Genomic DNA, 18,794 nt, shown 5'->3' with positions numbered 1-18,794 from the left:
AAAGAAAATCTAATCTTTTGTTTTTCCACTTTACTGAAACCAAAGCCAAAGCCATAGCATATTCTGTATCAACATTTGACTTTTGTGTACTGTTAGACCCCTAAGGTGGAAAGTAACTAAATACATTCACTCAGTACTGTACTATGCTACTTCATACTTCTATTCCACTACATTTCAGTTGGAAACATTGTACTTTTTACTGCACTACATTTATCTGAGAGCTGTTACTTTTCAGATATAGATTTTACATAAAACATATGATAATTTTATAAAATACAATGCATTGTTAAAGATACAACCAGTGGTTTCAAACCTATCTGTCTTTGGACCTCTTAAAAAGAAGCAGTGTGTGTTGGGGCTCTTTGTCATGTTTCAGATGTCTATGAGTTGTTAGCAGTTTCACCAAAGAGACACATCCCCTCTAAACTTCTAACATGGTTTCATTAAAATAACAGTTTGAGGCCCAAAGAGGTACACATAACTAATAGTTCATAAAAAAAGCAAAGATTAGAGAAGAGTAAAAAAGAAATCAATACAATGCAATTTGTGCAGCAGAGCTTTGTTTTTTCTTCTTTTCTCTCCCATTAATCATCTCACGACTGGACTAAAATACCAAACGGTATCCTCCTCCACCTCAACCAGCTAAACCGTAGAGTGCAGAATATGTCACCTACTGAAGTACGAGGACTTTTACTTTGGATACTTTAAGTTCATTGTGCTGACAAAATTTTAAATGCAGCAGTTGCAATGGAGTAAGTTTACATTAATGTATTGGTACTTTTACTTAAGTAAAGAATAAAGCTTTTTATAGTGCTTAAAGGCCACATATAAGAGAGAAGTGATAAGTGCAGTCATAACAAAGAAGTACAGATGTTTGTGTCTGCGTGTTTCTGTGAGTGACTTACCTTTAACCTTCGACATTATCCAGTCTTGTCTGCCTTTGATGTCCTTTACAGTGTCATAGTGGTTAATGAATGGGGTGCTGGGATAAGGCCCATTGAACATCCTCTGCAGTTTACACGCCTGAAGAAAACACACAAATGCATGACAGCATGTACATGTGTACACACTCACAGATGTGCTCGGTTGGCCAATATTTGCCTTTTTTTTTTTTTTTTTTTTTTTTTTTTTAAATGGTGGTGATATGGTAGACAGAACAAGAAAAAGAGGAGGAACGGCATGTAATAAAGGTAGCCTACTAAACTAACAACTTCTTAGTCAGTGTTTCAAACCTTTAGGCCACCACAATGCTGATTTTGGAAACATTATTGTAGGAGTTTAACTTATGCACACGTGCATAGGAAAATTAAAACTTGATAGGAAAAATGTATTGTTTTATTTTGGCTTTGAGACCTGAATAAAAAAGCATGCTAAATACCTACACATTAAGTTAAAGGCAGTTAAATAAAAAACAAGACCGGGTAAGTTACTCACATGGCCATAGTGTCCTTTCCTGGAGCAGTTGTAGCAGAAGGGCTGGTGTCGACTCCGGTGTTCTTTTCGTTGCTGCTTTACAGGAGGACCTTCCTTAGTCTAAGTTCAGACAGAGAAAATGAAATGAGCTTGTTACAAGAAAACTAAATATTTTTGTCTCTATAAAAAACTTGGTTGTTCAATCTTCCGTTTGTCTCCCTTTCTCCCTCTTCTCATTCCCATGCTCTCTATTGATAGGAGCTGCTGTGTATTGTACGGTGACTATTGGGTGCTGATATAAACCAGTGATTACTGAGGCTATAGTTAGAGGCCTGTAATGACCCTGTATGATAAGTAACCGTCACACAAACAGTGTGTGTGTGTGTGTGTGTGTGTGTGTGTGTTTGTGTGTATGCGCGTGCGTGTTGGACACAGGATTCCCGTCCCCTATGGGCCAGTGTTCTGAAAGCCTTCCATGCTCCAGCGCTCACAGCAAATATACACTGATAAAGAGAGAGAGAGGAGACACAGGCACAGTGCATTTACTGCTAATGTTACACACACACACTCCTACACCATTCTGTAAAACACACACACACACTCATCTAAGGTGCCCCCTCCTTACCCTGATTCCGAGATTACAAATGATTTCTGCCCCATGTCATTTCTTAAACATAGCTTAGCTAACCTCCCCTCCTTTTCTTCTCCTCTCTCTTCCTCCTGCGTCCCTCTCTCCTCTGTACACACCCCTCCATACCCACATCTACCCCTCACACTCCCCCTTCCCCCCCCCTCTCCCCTTCTCTCTTTTACGCATGAGTAGTTTTGCGGCAGAAAGGATGAATGTTATTAGAGCGTCGCGTCATTATCGGGTCAGGCCGGCCGGGCCCATCTCCATCACAAAGGCCAGGAGATCACAGACCTCTTGTGAGCGAGCGAGCGCACGCACAAACAAACACACACATGTGCGCACCCTAAGGAGATCAGAGTGTCCCCTCCCCCACCTCCACCCTTCCTGCCCCTCTTCCCATTCATCTTTCATGTAAATTGGCTGCAGGTCTCCCTCTGTCTCTCCCTCCCTGACCTTGGGCTTGTGTTATCTCCACATACTCTGATCCAGCACATATACAGAGTGAATGAAAGCATGAGAGAGGGGAAAAAAAGAAGAAGAAATTAAATCCCCTTCCTTTTCTCTCATCAACCTGTGATAGTTGTCTGGAAAAACTGGCATGAATGTGTGTCTATGCGTGTAAGCAGTTGTCTTCCTCCTACAATATTAACTGGATAAACCCTCATCCCTCTCTTCTTCCTGCTCTCCGTTTTCATCCGGTGCTTCCTATCGGGGCATCTAAATTGCTAACAGGGTGAGGGCCCGTGGGATCATATCAGTTTGGTGGCTTTCTCTTTCTTTGTGAGGGGTTTGGAGAAGAGTCCTAGAGAGTCTGGCTGTGCAGTGAAAGTCAATATGACACAGGCATATTTCTAGATGGTTTTTAAAATACGCTTAATCTTTGAGGTTTAGCTTCGACTCTCTTGGCACTAACCTAATATTAGTTGTGTGTTGTTATTTGTAAAAGCCAGAGGTAACATTTTGGGATCACAATGAAAAGCAAACTAGGCTGACAAATCTAATCCACTAATTGTGGTTGAGTCAGAACTATGATGGTAGTGCTGCTCAACAAGCATTTGTTTTGGTCATACATCCATATGAACTCTTCCTGCTGATACGGATTTTCAAAATGGAAAAACAAGGCAATTGTTTCTCCTTAAATATCCACCAAAATCAGTTTCTAATTAAAGCTGAGAAGAGAAACAGGCTATGCTGTTGCAAAGCCATGCAATAATTTACTGTATATTTACAGCAGTTGATTTTAACAGTTGTTGACCCAATAAAGGAGCTTTGAAAGGTAATACGTCATCATCTAAATGACCTGCTGATTCTAATATAGGATGCCACTTCAGACAGTCTTTCCTGGAAGGAATTCATAGTGTTGCACTTGTTTGTACACCCAAAAAGTGTCACTTTTTGGGTGTACAAACAAGTGCACTTTTTGGGTGTACAAACAAGTGCACATTCTTGTTACATTCTTTACAATTATTTGTATTTCTTTTTATATTTTTGTGGATTTTCTTTTTTTTTGTGTGTATGTTTTTCAATGATGTGTATGCTGTTTATGAAACCATATCCATATCATAGCGCTTACATCTACATATTTCCTATTTTCCAAAAAGAAGCTAACCTCTCTATTCATAAACTTGCTTGACAGTCAATTCCCAGCATGGGAGGCTGCATTAAAAACGTCTTTTTAACTAGCTGCCCCCTGAGTGCAGAGACAGCAAGAGAGATTTGAGTCTGATCCACTTTCAGCTGATATGACATGAAGAGCTTCTGGAGCTGTTCAGAGACACTTTGCCAGTCAGACAGAAAGGGGACTGAAGCTGGAAGAGGACTGACTGATGTGTGTGAGTGTGTATAGGAGAATGTTTGAGAAGGTCCTAAGGGCTTCGCTGGGTGGACACAGACAACCAGCCATCCGTAGCCTCTCATGCATGCACACGGACACGCACGCACACACACACGCACACGCACACACACTTTCCCACAGTTGTCCTGACACATACACTGTGTCTCTCTAAGCCCAGCTCTCCTCTGCTCCTTGCCTTAGCTGCTGGTGGCAAAGCTGTGATAATCCTTTGGCCAACACAAAGCTTCGACTGTTACAGACTACAATCTGAAGGAACACACACACAGTTATCAAACACAATCCGAGAAGCAAACAGGCTTGTGTGTGTGTGTGTGTGTGTGTGTGTGTGTGTGTGTGTGTGTGTGTGTGTGTGTGGGATCTGAAGAGTAATGGGTGGTGGGGGCCTGGCCAGTGGCGCTGTTTTGCATAGGTTATTGCAGCAATGGGGAGAGGTTTGCATATGTTGCTGGACCCACAGGGGACCGACTCTGCATGCTTTATCATAGAAAACAGCCTCACAATACAACACAAGACTACTGGGCTCATACCAAAACAACTACCAAAATGACCCTTGTGGTGTGTGCAACATGCCAGTATGTACATATTAGGTTAATAGGTAGGGTTAATTAGACAGTTGTGAAATGGCTATAAGGTGAACATCTTTTCAAGGACAACACAACAAATTAACTACAGAACCATCAATCCATGTTTACTTAATTTGGGAATTTTAACTGTGCAATGTCCAAACTTGTAAAGAATTTGATTATAGTGTTCACTCTTACTCATGAAAAGGAATGAGAAAATAAATCGTTTTTAGGAGACTGTTCAAGGTGGAGGTGTGCATGTGCGCAGTTAGGGAGTCTATGGAGGAGGGAGAGGAGGGTTAGGGTTTGGCCTTTAAATTCCCATGGCCATCGACGAAGCTCTTCCATCCTCTCCGATCTTGGGCCCTCCGCTCCAGATGTTGCCACGTCAGCCCTTCTTTCTTCATATCCTGTTCTGTGGTTCTCCAGGTGGTTCTCGGTCTGCCTCTCTTCCTCCTGCCCTGTGGGTTCCACGTCAGCACCTGTTTAGTGATTGATTTCTTTCTTCTGAGTGTGTGCCCTATCCACTTCCATTTTCTCCTCCGGATTTGCATTTTGGGAAGGGGGGGGTGGTCCTCAAAATAACCAGATGTGATTCCTGGCCCCTTTGTGTCTGCCAGTTCACAAAGACTCAGACCGAAGCCCTAACCCCACGCCCTGCGAGGACTCACACACACAGTGTAATTCCCAGAGGCTCTTCCTATCTCCTCCCGTCAGTCAGTCAATCAGTCTGAAGACAATCAGTAGGAGTCCTGATTTTCTCTTCAGAGAGAAAATGCTCCTGGAATGTAATGATAATGTGATGCAGGGATGAACAGCAGTGGGTTGCCACCTATGGAGGAAAACACCCCGTTTGGGGAAGCGACTGGAGGTAATCTGGTCACACTGTGGAAGCCGGAAAACAGAGGATACACGCTAATCTATACAAATCTAGGTCTAAGTTAATTTAGATTGATTGGTTAAATTCTTAGCACTCACTGCTGAGTTCAGAGGCTTCTTTTTTTGTTGCCAGTGTGATAGTGGGACTATGGTATTCACTTTATCCCTAACAATTAGACAGAGACAACACATATGTACATGAGAGACATGGATTTACTACTGACTATATACAGATGGAGTCTTATGCCCTGGTCAGGATGTTAAACCCTGATTTTATATCTAAGCCAAAGACACACACACACACACACACACACACACACACACACACACACACACACACCAGTTAAGCGGAAAGGCACAAAGACCTGCAAAGCCTGCAAGACCTCTGATAACACTGCACCTGTGTGTGTGTGTGTGTGTGAGAGAGTGAGCGTGTGTGTGAGAGAGAGTGAGCGTGTGTGCATGTGTGTATACATTCCTATGGTTTTGCATGTACATTCAGTAGTATGTGTGAAGACACCTGTCCCAAAACTAACCAATGAAGCAAATACAGGAAGACAGACTGTGAGGTTTGATCTGTGGATTTTATGTTTCTATTTATTTTTTTAAACCTTTTTTTCTTTAATACTCATTGTTTTTATCATTGCTGCGGTTTGTTAAATTTTTACTAAAAAATGATTTATTATAATGATTTCTTTCATCATTGATAAATTAATCAGTCAAGGAAATAATCTTTTGGTCCATTAAATGTCAGAAAAACACATTTAAGAAGCTGGTGCCAGCAAATATTTGCCATTTATGCTTGATTTCTTCTTCTTTTTTTTTTTTTTTTTTTTTTTTAAATTGAGCATTAAAATTGTTGCTGATTGTTAAAACTAATAGTTTCATCTCTAGTTTATTTGCTTTTATTTAGTTCTCCGGTCTGCGTGCGAGTACCAATTAACTGTCATTGAGTGCCATGCTCTGCACTACACTTCTCCTTCATGAACTGTACCACCCAAATGACTCAAAACCTGCAGGACTTTTTTTGCCCTGCTGGCTGCTCGTTGTTAATGGAACTAGATTGAATACAAAAACCATTTCCTTATACAAATGTACCCTCCCCTGCCTCCTGTGCTGTCAGTGTCTCAGTCTGACGGAGAATAAAGAGTCAAGAGCCTTTTGACATGGCAGAGGTGAGAAGACTGGAGAGGCTGTACTGTACAATGATGAGACAGCAAAAACACTTACTGAATAGATGTGGATTTAAAGGATTTTTACAGAGCACTGTTTGAATTGAGCCCATTCTTGTAAGAGGAATGAAGAAAAAAAAAAAGAGGTCAGCCAGACAGAGGGAAGGACAGAACGAGAAGTGAAATTAAGGTAGAAAATTAAACCTGCCATTTCAAGTTCAGCAGAAAGAACAGAAGGGTTAAGAGTGGCATTGCTCATTACTCTTTGAATTATAAGTCATCTGTGAGGTTCAACTATTATGTGAGGATTTGTCAGAAAAAATGGGTGGAGTGTGTGGGTCTAAACACAGAGTTATCAGTCACCACAGACTGCCTTCATGACAAACTCTGATATGGGAGTTTTATAACAATGTTGTTGATTTTTGTATTTCTCTCTCCAACAATGTGTCTATCATATTGTGACTACAAAGTCACATGTTTAATTCACATTCCCTGTCCCTGCTACATGCATTGTGTAATTTAGTCAATTCACTTATTTCTGTCTATATAGCATGTGGCGTTTGTTGTCTATTTCGTTCTTTTATTAGCTGCAGTCTTTTTTGATATAATTGGAATAATAATGCCACTTTTATTTTGTTCTACATGGATTGGTGTTGACCTGAAGATCATTTGTGGTTGAAACGTCATGTAGAAAGATAAACAATATATTGGGACTAAAAAGCAGTAAACAGCAGCGTGAGGTATTTTTGTGCAAATAATCTGTATGTGCCTCATAATGATTGATTTATATAAATAGCACATCACTTTAAATCCCTTTTAGTCTGTCACGTTCTAAATTACACCACTGCAGTTATTCTGAGGAAGGACAGAGGGATGAAACTTCTTTAAATCAACAAAAAAAAACCAAGAACTTCAGTGTGAAACTGGAGCAGCTAACAAACCATACAAGCTTCCTGCAACTGTACAGTTACCATGTATGTTCATAACAAACTGCACAACAAATAAACGCCACAAGGGAGTAAATCTGATCCAGAACTTCCTCTCTTCACCAGTGCAGGTCTCTGTTTGACCACTAAAGGGCGCTCTTACACTGCATGCTGAGAAGGTCCTACAACAACCTCACCTGTGGCCGATTTCAACTGCTGAAGGGAGACTGGTGGAAAAGATGCACTCTGTCATATTTGTTAACTTGTATTTACACAATAAAACAGTGTAAAGAAACACTTTCATTCTTCAACACTTTCAGCTACAGCCTGAACATTTAACAACTACATTTAATGACTAACATCATGTCTGTGACTATAAGGTTTGTTTCTAGTTCCTTATATGTAACATAATCCCATAATAAAATAAATATTCGTCTCAGACTAAAAATGAATCCAATTGCTCTATATTCCCACCTCATTGAAGCAATAGAACAACCAATTCCTAACTCTAATAAGTATGATTGAAGTACATAATTTTAACATATAAAACACAACTTCAATATTTACAAAAAAAAATGAAGTAAAATTAAATGGGGTTTGAACAATTGTGTCTTTAAACTTTTAAACCTATTTTCAAGTTTCATTATCTGAGGACTGTAAATGTTAAACCAATGGATGAGTACGCTAAGGTTGTTGCACACCGAATTGACAAGGCAAAGGATTTTGAACTGAAAAGTTGTGATACTTAATGACTATTTTGCAAGTGTTATATCTATGAAAAATGATCTAGTTCAACCAACAAAGTGGAAGAAAAAGAAATGAGCTTTTTGAATTACAACAAATATTAGAACAAATATTTGGAAGCCCAGTATGAGCTTTAATTTGACATGGACAAACTTAAGAGGCCAACTTTGTTAAAAAGTCATTTTAATTCTCTGCCCCCCCTCCCCCCTATAGAAATGGAAATGTATTTTCTTTTCCACAAAGAGGTGGACTTTAAGGGGCAAAATGTCCTAACCTTGGGCTAACAAAGGCATGTGTGAATCAAGCATACAACAGAGAACCTTCTGGAGAAAGACAGTGAGACAAAAAGGTATAAAACATAAAACATACTAATGAAAAAGGGAAAAAGGGCAGTGAGGTGAGGAAGGGGGATACCAAAGGGAGAGGAGTTAAAACGGCTTAATTTCTGTGGTGAACAAAAAGGTCACAGACTGTTTTTCACCGGCTCCCCGAGAGTCACTGACACACACACACAGAGGAGAGAATCCGCTCGATACACACACACCACCGTAGGCAGACGTACCGATCAATAAACACACACACACATACAGGTGTCACCACTAGTATCTAAAGAGAGGCCAATCAATGCTCACACATGGATATACCTGTACCAATCAGCTGCTGTGTGCTCAGATTTACTCTCCTGTCTCTTTCACCCATTTTTATACACTCCCCCTGCTCGTTTCTCTCCCTCTCTATCCTCCCAACCTTGTGAATATCTTACAACACACCTCTCTCCCCCTCTCCAGCTGTCTTTCCCTCTCTCTCTCTGGTCCATACAGAGTACAATTTTCCCATGTAGGTGAATCATGTTGAATCTAATGTCACATTGACCCCTTTCCCACTCTGATACACCACATTCGGCTGGCAGAAATATAGCAAAAAGGCACAGTTCATTATTATTATTATATATTTTTTTAATATATTTTATTGGAGTTTTTCCAAAGTTTACACCGTAACAACACAAACACAACCAAGTTATAGTTCTCTGATACTAGGTCATTTATACTAGGGGTGACTTTTATACCCAGATATTTGAAACCATTGGGAGAGTTTTGAAATTCAGTTCCCGCTATTGGATTATTTCTTTCTGTGTCATTCAGGAACAGAATATTAGACTTGCTACTATTCACCGTATAGCCTGAAATTTTTCCAAAGGACTCCACTATACTGAGAAGTAAAGGCACTGATTGAGATAGGTGCTTAAAAAAAGAGTATGATGTCGTCCGCAAAGAGGCTAATGCGGTGTTCATAGTTTCCTATTATAACTCCTTTAATCAGGGGGTGGGAACTGATTGATAATGCCAACAGCTCTATGGATAACACAAATAAGAGGGGCGATAGTGGACAACCTTGGCATGTTCCCCTGGTCAGATTGAAGGGCTTTGATGCTATAGAGTTAGTCAGCACTACCGCACTTGGGTCACTGTATAGTAGTTTCCACAGTTCATTATTGATTAGGATTTGACTTTTGAGTTTTAAAAATGAAAAAGAGGTCAATTCTAACTTCAAATACCCTTGCTGATTACAGAGAGAGCCTACACTTCCTGCAGCAGCCATAAGGTGGTGCTCTGGTCTTAACCCAGCGCAGCAAGGTCCTGACAACACTAGGAGGAAAAAGTCACTGTGACTTTTGTGTTGTATGATTAAATTCACACATTTATGAATGAGCTTAACATGCATTAATGCAGCCTGTGTAAGGACAGCAGGCCGCTCAACTTGCACTGCCTTTACTGACCGTTCTCCATCCATCTATTACCACTTCACTGTACTCCTCCTTTCTTGTCTTCCCATTTCTGTTTCTCTCCCTCTGTCCTCGTCTTCTTTCTCTTTTTACTGTGCTGTTGCCTGCTGGTAAGGATAAAAGTGGTTCTCTTTTCTTTTACATCCTTCGTCAAAATTCTCTCCCCAAAACACCACTGCTTGTTCAAATACACTGCGTGGCATACTGGAAATAAATAAAAAACTATTTTTTGATAATCTATTAACTGTTTAAAGTTTTTTGTCAAGCAGAAATGACAAACGTTATGGTTTCAGCCTTTCAGCCGTTTTATTTAATTGTAAATTGAATACCTTTGGACTAAGGACTGATTGTTGGACAACAAAACCAATGTGAAGATGTCACCTTGGACATTGGGAACTTGAGGTGAGAATTTTTCACAAAGTTCTGACATGTTATAGGTAAAACGATTTATTGAGAATTTCCATTATTGACAGATTCATCAATAATGAAAATAATTGTTGGATGCAGCACTAAGCTACATTTCTGAGTATTTTTGTATACCCGTTATTGATTGGTTTAATGTAGTCAACATGATATCACTCTCACATTCTCAATGCTGTTTCAATAGTGTTTAGGAAGATACAAACATTTTGAGCTAAACACCAACAATTAATATAGTATTCTGGCATGAGCCATGACTTCTCTCTACAGTCTCCATTTTGCACTAGCAAGTCTAACACCCATGTTAGATTTAAAGTCGCAAGTTCACACCTGTTCTTTTGGGCTTGTCGAAAGGCGTTCTTGGAAATGATGAAAACGCTAACATCATAAGCCGATGAGGTTGGCTGGTAAAAAATATGTACATCAAAACATAAATTACACATTTCCACCCCAAAAAAACCAGCAGAATGCATTAAACATCATACCAATGGCAGGGTATTTTGGGGTAAATTATAGTTTGCATGTAAAGTACTTATAGAGAAAGATAAGAAAACAAAGATGTAAGGAGGTAGGCAGATGAGGTCGGCAGGAAAACGACCCCACGCTGTAAAGCTGTATGCAAAAGCAAGTAAGATCAGGGTGTAGGCGTTTGAGTGGGTGAGTGAAAGAGAGACTGAGAAAGAGTTGTTGAAGTAAACCTGATCTTCCAAGCAAATCTTTTTGTGGTATTACTGCTAAAAATGTGTCAAAACCATATGACACAGACAAGATGAAAATGTTGCGTGGATAGCTTTTTACCCCATTTACTACTCTATATCTATTTGTAGGAGAGAGAGAGAGAGAGAGAGAGAGAGAGAGAGAGAGAGAGAGAGAGAGAGAGAGAGAGAGAGAGAGTGAGTGTGTGTGGGGGGGTATTTGTGTGCCCATGTGTGTCAGTATCTTACTTTCTCAGTAAATACCCTGGGGCTTTGTGGTCTATACTGTGTGGTTTGGAGGAGTTTGTTAGTTGAGGGCCAGGTGCAGGCAGACAACACATAGACTCACAGAAGATAAACGGACCCAGCACACACACACGAAGGATAAATGGACCCAGTAGCAGGGAGGTCTGACAGAATGCCTTTTCACACCTGGCTGAGCCCAGCGGAAGGTGACAGAGTCACATCTCCCAAAGCAAAAACACACACACACACACACACACACACACACACACACACACACACACACACACACACACACACACACACACACACACACACACACACACACACACACACACACACACACACACAGGGGAGTTCAGGGTCATAAGCAGCATCATGAATAAAATGAGGCTGTCTTAAACAGAAGGAGCCCTGTGTATGTGTGTTAGGGGGTGTTTGTGTCTGTGCAAGCCCCTAACCCCCATGCCAGTTTGGATCTGTAACGACCTTCTGTTCCCAGTGCTTAAATGGTTTAAATACTTCAATTAGACCTGGGTCACAATCCTCCACCCGTTAAAGCACACCGTCACACGCAAACACACGCAGAAACAGACAAAAAAGGTGGTTTCGTCATCTTGCTAGGCGACCCAAGAATATTTCTGGTGCTCTTTCATCAGCATCTTTCCTCTCTTCTGTGGATCAAAGTAAAACTCTATAATAAGACGTATAGCTTTCCACGCCAACACATGAGCAAGTATTAAACTTAACTCCCATCCTGTCTGCCAGCGTCTCCCCTGGAACTTCTCTGTTCCCTGTCCCTCCTCCTTCCTCCTTCTCTCCCGCCGTGCTACACTAGCGCTAACGATGCTGCCTTTTCATTAGACAGCCCATGCTAATTAATCTCCACAGAGGAGAGTGACAGACCTCCCCCAACACATACACACACACATGAAGTGCACGCCAAGATATATGCAAACACACACTCTTCTTTCCTCTCTCTCTCACTCCCTCGTCCCGAGTGGCGTTGGCAGCCCATTTCATGCTTTATCACGTCTTTTAATTGACAAACAAGCTGCTCTTTTCTCTTAGGCTGAGGTCTATATCACCCCCTCGCTCAGACACACACACACACACACATTATCTTTTCAGATTTGGGATAAACACACACACACACACACTCACAAATAAGCAAATGCATCCCCGCTGACATATGGCCCATGTGACTGTCACACAGTTTTCTACTCTTTGACACATTGTTTATGCACACTCTCACGCACGCGCACACACACGTCACATGTGCACTAAGGGTGAAAATAAAGCCAAAAAAAGTAAAAAGGTTCCCATCACTCAGGACACTTCCTTAATCTTTTCAGATGCTATTTTTCCCTCCATGGTTCACTCATCTGCTACAGGGCAAGGTCAATACCAATCACAACTGACTTATTGATTCTGAGTGATCGTGTGACACCTTAGCCTTCGCAGTGCTCATGGAAATTACTTTCTTTCTGGTGTTTGTTTGGAACATTCACATGCTACAGTACAAATGATCTAGTTCCTATCACATTGCTCAAATCTATTTGGTTGATTTTGATAGACGTTGAAAGATAGCGCCGAAAGCATAAGAAGAAAGTGATGTGAGGGTCATCACCCAAGACCCTGATGTTATCAGTTTGGTTTGATAAATGCAGCCTATACCCACTAATGCACAATCTCCAGTTTTCATTTTTTTGTGTCTAAGTAGACCATATTCTGTACATTTAAACACTGAGTGAATAATTAAAAAGTCTCCCTTGCAGAGTTCATAAATTAATATTGATGAATATACTATTGGTTAAGGCGTATTCTGTACAGTATGATTTAAAATATTTCTATTCTGATGAGGCAGGTTCTGCATGAAAAAGATTTAAGAACTATCCCCGGCTGTAAGTGTTGCAGGGTGAGTGTGCTGCTGGCTTAGTCCCCCCCTCAACACCCCCCCTCTCCACCACCTTGTTCTTTTCTCTGCTTTTAATTGGGACTTTGAACAGAACTCCTATGTCCACTGGGATTTTGCTAGATTTGACACAGGTTGGGTACAAACTGTTAGTACACCGTATACACTTGAAACGAAAACAATTTAACATGATATTATTATTATAAAACTTTATGGTATATATAAAAGGGCTTTCACATAAAAGTTGATGTGACCCTGCGTAACACAGGAACATTTTTGTCACCTCCCTTTTTAGCCCCTTTGCCATGTTAAATACACACTTTATCAGGGAGATATACTTTAGTGTAATGACCTATAAAGTGTTCGGTGTAATAATTAACTCCGCTACAGCGTGCAGAACGGCCGGAGAAATGTGCGCAACCGCCGGCAACAAAACAATGTGCTGGAGAGCCCAAGAGCCTGGGCGTTCATCTAACATGTGTTTGTGTACCAACCCATTCTCATTCCCAAGTCGTCAAATACTGACGCTTGGCCAGTGGCTCTCAGCGTCAGATACTGACGCAAAAGGCACCCCTTAGTGTTCGTATATCAGCGTCCATGTATAGGACGGGCCGAGCATAGCAGCAGCTCGACCACGGCGCCGTAAGATTACGTAGTATGAAAAGTGACAACGGTAAAGAGTGGTATTAAAGACAGAAAATCCATATGTAAGGAGGCAGGTTGGGGTGGTGGATGGGTCAAACAACACAGGACTTTCACCCAGGAGGCCGAGGTTCCAGAGCCTGTGAATTGCAATCAAGGAGCCTTCTAGGTACAGTATGTAGCAACTCCACACCCCACTGCTGTACTGAGCATGCGGGACACACACACGCGCACAGAGATTCCTCACTTAGACATTATATCCACATTACTGATGATTATTTATCTAAAATCTAAGTGTGAAGATATTTTGTTAGAGCACCAATTGTCAACCCTAGAATATCGTTGCAATATCGATATTGAGGTATTTGGTCAAGAATATTGTGATATCTGATTTTCTTCATATTGCCCAGCCCCACATACTATCAGTACAGAGTATAAAGAAAAGGGCGTTTGCTCCTCCACTAAGACAAAGACAAGGTCTACTGCAGGAACCAAAAAACATTTACTGTATGTTGATTTAATAATTTCAGTTTTCTCTGCCACCTATTAAATATCTGTCATAACTGTTGACAGTTAAAAGTTACACTATTCGCAGTCATGATAAATAGTGTCCAAATGCTAAAATACAAGGCTCAAAATGACTTTAATTTCTAAAGGTTTGAGAGTGAACAGAGCATGTGGAAGAAACTTTTAGACATCCTATGCACCTTTGTATACTTAAAGTCAACGCTTCATCCACCAGTTATAAACTGCACCTTTCTACTTGGCAAATGTATACCAATTTATATGTTCAAACAAAATACAAGGATCTTTTATTGAGCTCTTAATTTTGCAGGCACAGTATTCATATACGACATCGGCATCTAGCATTCACCTGTGTCTACAGACTGATCATTCCCTGCTCAAGCTCACCGACGAAAACATAAGACGTGTAGAAGGTCTGAGATGAAAGTGTGAGCAGCGCTAGTGTGAAGTTTGCTGCCAGTGTTGGTTTTGTGGTAAGGTACTCACCGAGTTGTGATACTGTCTCCATATCTCTGGACAAGCCTGAGGAGAGAGAACAAACATTTGATATGGTCATCAAATATATAGACAAATATAAACACTTTTATGGGCACATCAAAGCAATAAAGCAGATAAAAAAAGAGGGGAATTAAAAAATGCCTAAAAACAACCTGCAGGATGTATGTGTATTTTTTTCTGAGAGACACACACATATATATATATATATATACACACATACATACATATACACACATACACACACACACACACACACACACACACACACACACACACACACACGATATTAATGGGATTTAGGCCGATTCTGACTAACAAAGAGAGGACAGAGAGAGGGCCAAAAGAAAACTGGAAAAACAAGGCCATGGTGTCATTTGTCTGCCTGTCTGACTCGGTCTCTTCCTCTGTCTCTCACTAAACCCTGATTTCAGAGCAATAGCCTGTTTCCCTTCCATGTGTCTCTCTGCAGTCAGTCACGACAAGTAAGTAAGGCAGTCAGTTGTTTTGTCCCACTGTGGCTAAAGCATTATCTCCGGGGCTTCGCCACGCTGTTCCTTAAGCGTTCCGACATCCTTCCCCAACCGCCGCCACTTCCCACTGGGAAATTGAAAATGCCGCAGTCGCCGCAGGCAACAAGATTTATCTACTTACACACCTACTGAGTGAGAGAGACCGAGAGAGAATGAGAGGAAGATTTAAGCCTGTCCTGTGAAAAAGGCTATGTTTAGTTTTCTCTTGCATACACTAAACAAGTTCCTATACAAATGTGCATAATATGCAAATTCTTGTCACATTAAAAAGTGAGTATGTACAAGTGCTTGTTCAAATCTGGACTTTTAAGCCTGTAAAGAATGCCGGGCATTTTCTGGCTTAACCAGAGCTGTTTAGATTTGAATACCGAGATGGGCAAAATGAATTTCGGTAGCTGTATTCTCCTCCACCTCTCATCTAGTTTTCTTTTCTTCAACAACCCCCCACCATACCCACACCAGCTCCCTCCCATTTGCTCTCTCCCTCCAGACCGCCGGGGTAGTGTGTTGTTGTCGAGGGCGACAGGCGAGGCGAGCGACACACTCGCGCTCCGTCAACCGTCTGTCTTTAATGAGAGACACAGAAAGGCCCGGGGGACAGAGACCTGACTCTCTTTCTCTCTCAAAACACACACACACACACACACACACACACACACACACACACACACACACACACACACAGCTGGAATATGCGGCATGGTAGAGACATAACTAAGCTGTAATTGCTGAAGTGTATCAATTAATGTGAACAGCAGCGTGCGCTGACCCCTGGTCACTCATTATTTCTGAGCGAAAAAGTGGGGGAGAGAGGTAAGAAAAAGAAGGAAAGAGGGAAAGGGGGGAGAAAAGAGGGGGCAATGGAGAGGAAAAAAAAGTACATACGGTATACAGTATTTCTGTTATAAAGGTGGTTGGTGCTTCATCATGTTTACATTCAGCACTAATTGTTCTTTGTTCTTACTAAAAGCTGAAGCCCCCTGCCCACGCTGGCTGTGCTCGCTCAAACAGTAGCATGAAGCTGATTGAGTTCAAAACTTTCTTCCTCCTGAAATACTTCATTCCCTTCTTTTTACTACTAGTACAGTGTCCGGGACGATTGTTATTGCTGCTTGTAGCTTTCTCCAGAACCATTGTCCCCCAAAATCACTCACAGAAGGACCCCAAAGCACTTACTGTGCAACCACACTGTATACGACTGACTTACGGTGTACTTCTACTTCAGAGGAAAACATTGTACTACTACACTGACCTGACAAGAAAGCTTACTCGTTACGTTGCAGACACAATTAAAATGCGCTCCGTCAACCGTCTGTCTTTAATGAGAGACACAGAAAGGCCCGGGGGACAGAGACCTGACTCTCTTTCTCTCTCAAAACACACACACACTAACACATACAGTATAATTTGTGGGTGGAAGAAAAAAAAGTTATGCGTTTCAAGAAAAGGGTAATTACAATACCACATAACTTTGCAATTCTGTTTGCTGTTGAAAACAATATGCAGAAGAGAGAGGAAGAACAAGATGAACATGAGGATCGGAGGAAGAGAAGGGAAAGAATGGATGCGAGAGAGGGCGAGAAAGAGAAAAAAATGGACGGTGTGTGTCCTGGTCTCCCCTCTCCCTCTGGTGTTCACCTGGTTACTCATCCATTACACAGAGCACAGTACATGACTGACTGGCGAAGAGCGAGAGAGAGTGAGCTGGGGGAGACACAGGCAATCTCTTACATGCCATTCTATGGCATTAGTGTAAATGGGCAAGGTAATGAACGTTGCGGTGGGATAATTGTCATTGATGGTCATTAGATTCACCCTTCAGTGCCAACACACACACACACACACACACACACACACACACACACACACACACACACACACACACACACACACACACACACACACACACACACACACACACACACACACACACACACACACACACACAGCACACAATATGCGGCATGGTAGAGACATAACTAAGCTGTAATTGCTGAAGTGTATCAATTAATGTGAACAGCAGCGTGCGCTGACCCCTGGTCACTCATTATTTCTGAGCGAAAAAGTGGGGGAGAGAGGTAAGAAAAAGAAGGAAAGAGGGAAAGGGGGGAGAAAAGAGGGGGCAATGGAGAGGAAAAAAAAGTACATACGGTATACAGTATTTCTGTTATAAAGGTGGTTGGTGCTTCATCATGTTTACATTCAGCACTAATTGTTCTTTGTTCTTACTAAAAGCTGAAGCCCCCTGCCCACGCTGGCTGTGCTCGCTCAAACAGTAGCATGAAGCTGATTGAGTTCAAAACTTTCTTCCTCCTGAAATACTTCATTCCCTTCTTTTTACTACTAGTACAGTGTCCGGGACGATTGTTATTGCTGCTTGTAGCTTTCTCCAGAACCATTGTCCCCCAAAATCACTCACAGAAGGACCCCAAAGCACTTACTGTGCAACCACACTGTATACGACTGACTTACGGTGTACTTCTACTTCAGAGGAAAACATTGTACTACTACACTGACCTGACAAGAAAGCTTACTCGTTACGTTGCAGACACAATTAAAATGTGGAGTAATCACAGACATTTGCTTCATGGACTCATGACGGTGCACCATGCGCCACCCATCAGGCCCGTTATGAGAGAGTGTTGAAACTGCACCAAAACTGAGATACTGCGTCATTAGGTAACCAGAAATACACCCGCCAAGTGTAAAATAGATCGGATGAATGGTTCACAGATATTTGAAAGGGCGCGCGCGCACACACACACACACACACACACACACACACACACACACACACACACACACACACACACACACACACACACACACACACACACACACACGGTTAACACAGAGGATAAGTCCCTTTCCTGTCTAAACATGACAATGCTTCTGTGCACCAACTGAGGTCCATAAAAACGTTTTTCTTGGTGTTGATGAATTTGACTGATCTGCACAGAGCACTGACTACAACCCCATCCAACATCTTTGGGATGAACTGGCCATATCACCCAACACCAGAGCCTGAACCCACTGCTGTTCTTGTGGCTGAAGTGAGCAAATCCCTTCAGCTAGGCACCAACATCATAGTCATCATAGTCTTCCCAAAAGAGTTCAGGCTGTTGCAGCAGCAGATTAATGCCCATGGGTTGTGAAATGAGATGTTCAACAATCACATATAGGTAGTTGTCAATATATATTTGGCTATGTGGTGAAGGTAAGTTTGGCTTTATTCCTAAATGCCTGCATTAGACTCAAATGTGCTCTTATTTACACTCTAACCTAATAAAACAGGATGCTATACTCACTTCAGAGAAGTGCCCCGTCATGCTGCAGCGTTCGCACTGTTTGCGCCAGTAC

At 41.6% G+C, this 18,794-nt stretch overlaps 1 protein-coding gene across 3 annotated transcripts in view; it reads right to left on the bottom strand.

Annotated features, from left to right (window-relative positions):
- The window catches only part of zcchc7 (zinc finger, CCHC domain containing 7), a 53,645-nt gene that overhangs the window by 2,738 nt on the left and 32,113 nt on the right, over positions 1–18,794 (bottom strand). For all 3 annotated transcript variants that reach the window (XM_028565616.1, XM_028565623.1, XM_028565632.1), the window contains 4 exons: positions 18,743–18,794; positions 14,893–14,928; positions 1,435–1,533; positions 906–1,023 (listed from right to left, as the gene is read on the bottom strand). The exon at positions 18,743–18,794 is cut by the window's right edge and continues 119 nt beyond it. In XM_028565616.1, coding sequence (XP_028421417.1) covers positions 906–1,023; positions 1,435–1,533; positions 14,893–14,928; positions 18,743–18,794 — 305 coding nt within the window. The remainder of the gene's footprint in view (positions 1–905; positions 1,024–1,434; positions 1,534–14,892; positions 14,929–18,742) is intronic.

The sequence above is a fragment of the Perca flavescens genome, chromosome 2 (assembly GCF_004354835.1).
Source record: "Perca flavescens isolate YP-PL-M2 chromosome 2, PFLA_1.0, whole genome shotgun sequence".
NCBI lineage: Eukaryota > Metazoa > Chordata > Actinopteri > Perciformes > Percidae > Perca > Perca flavescens.
The sequence above is the reverse complement of the archived record's forward strand: the minus strand, read 5'-3'. Positions and strand labels throughout refer to the sequence as shown.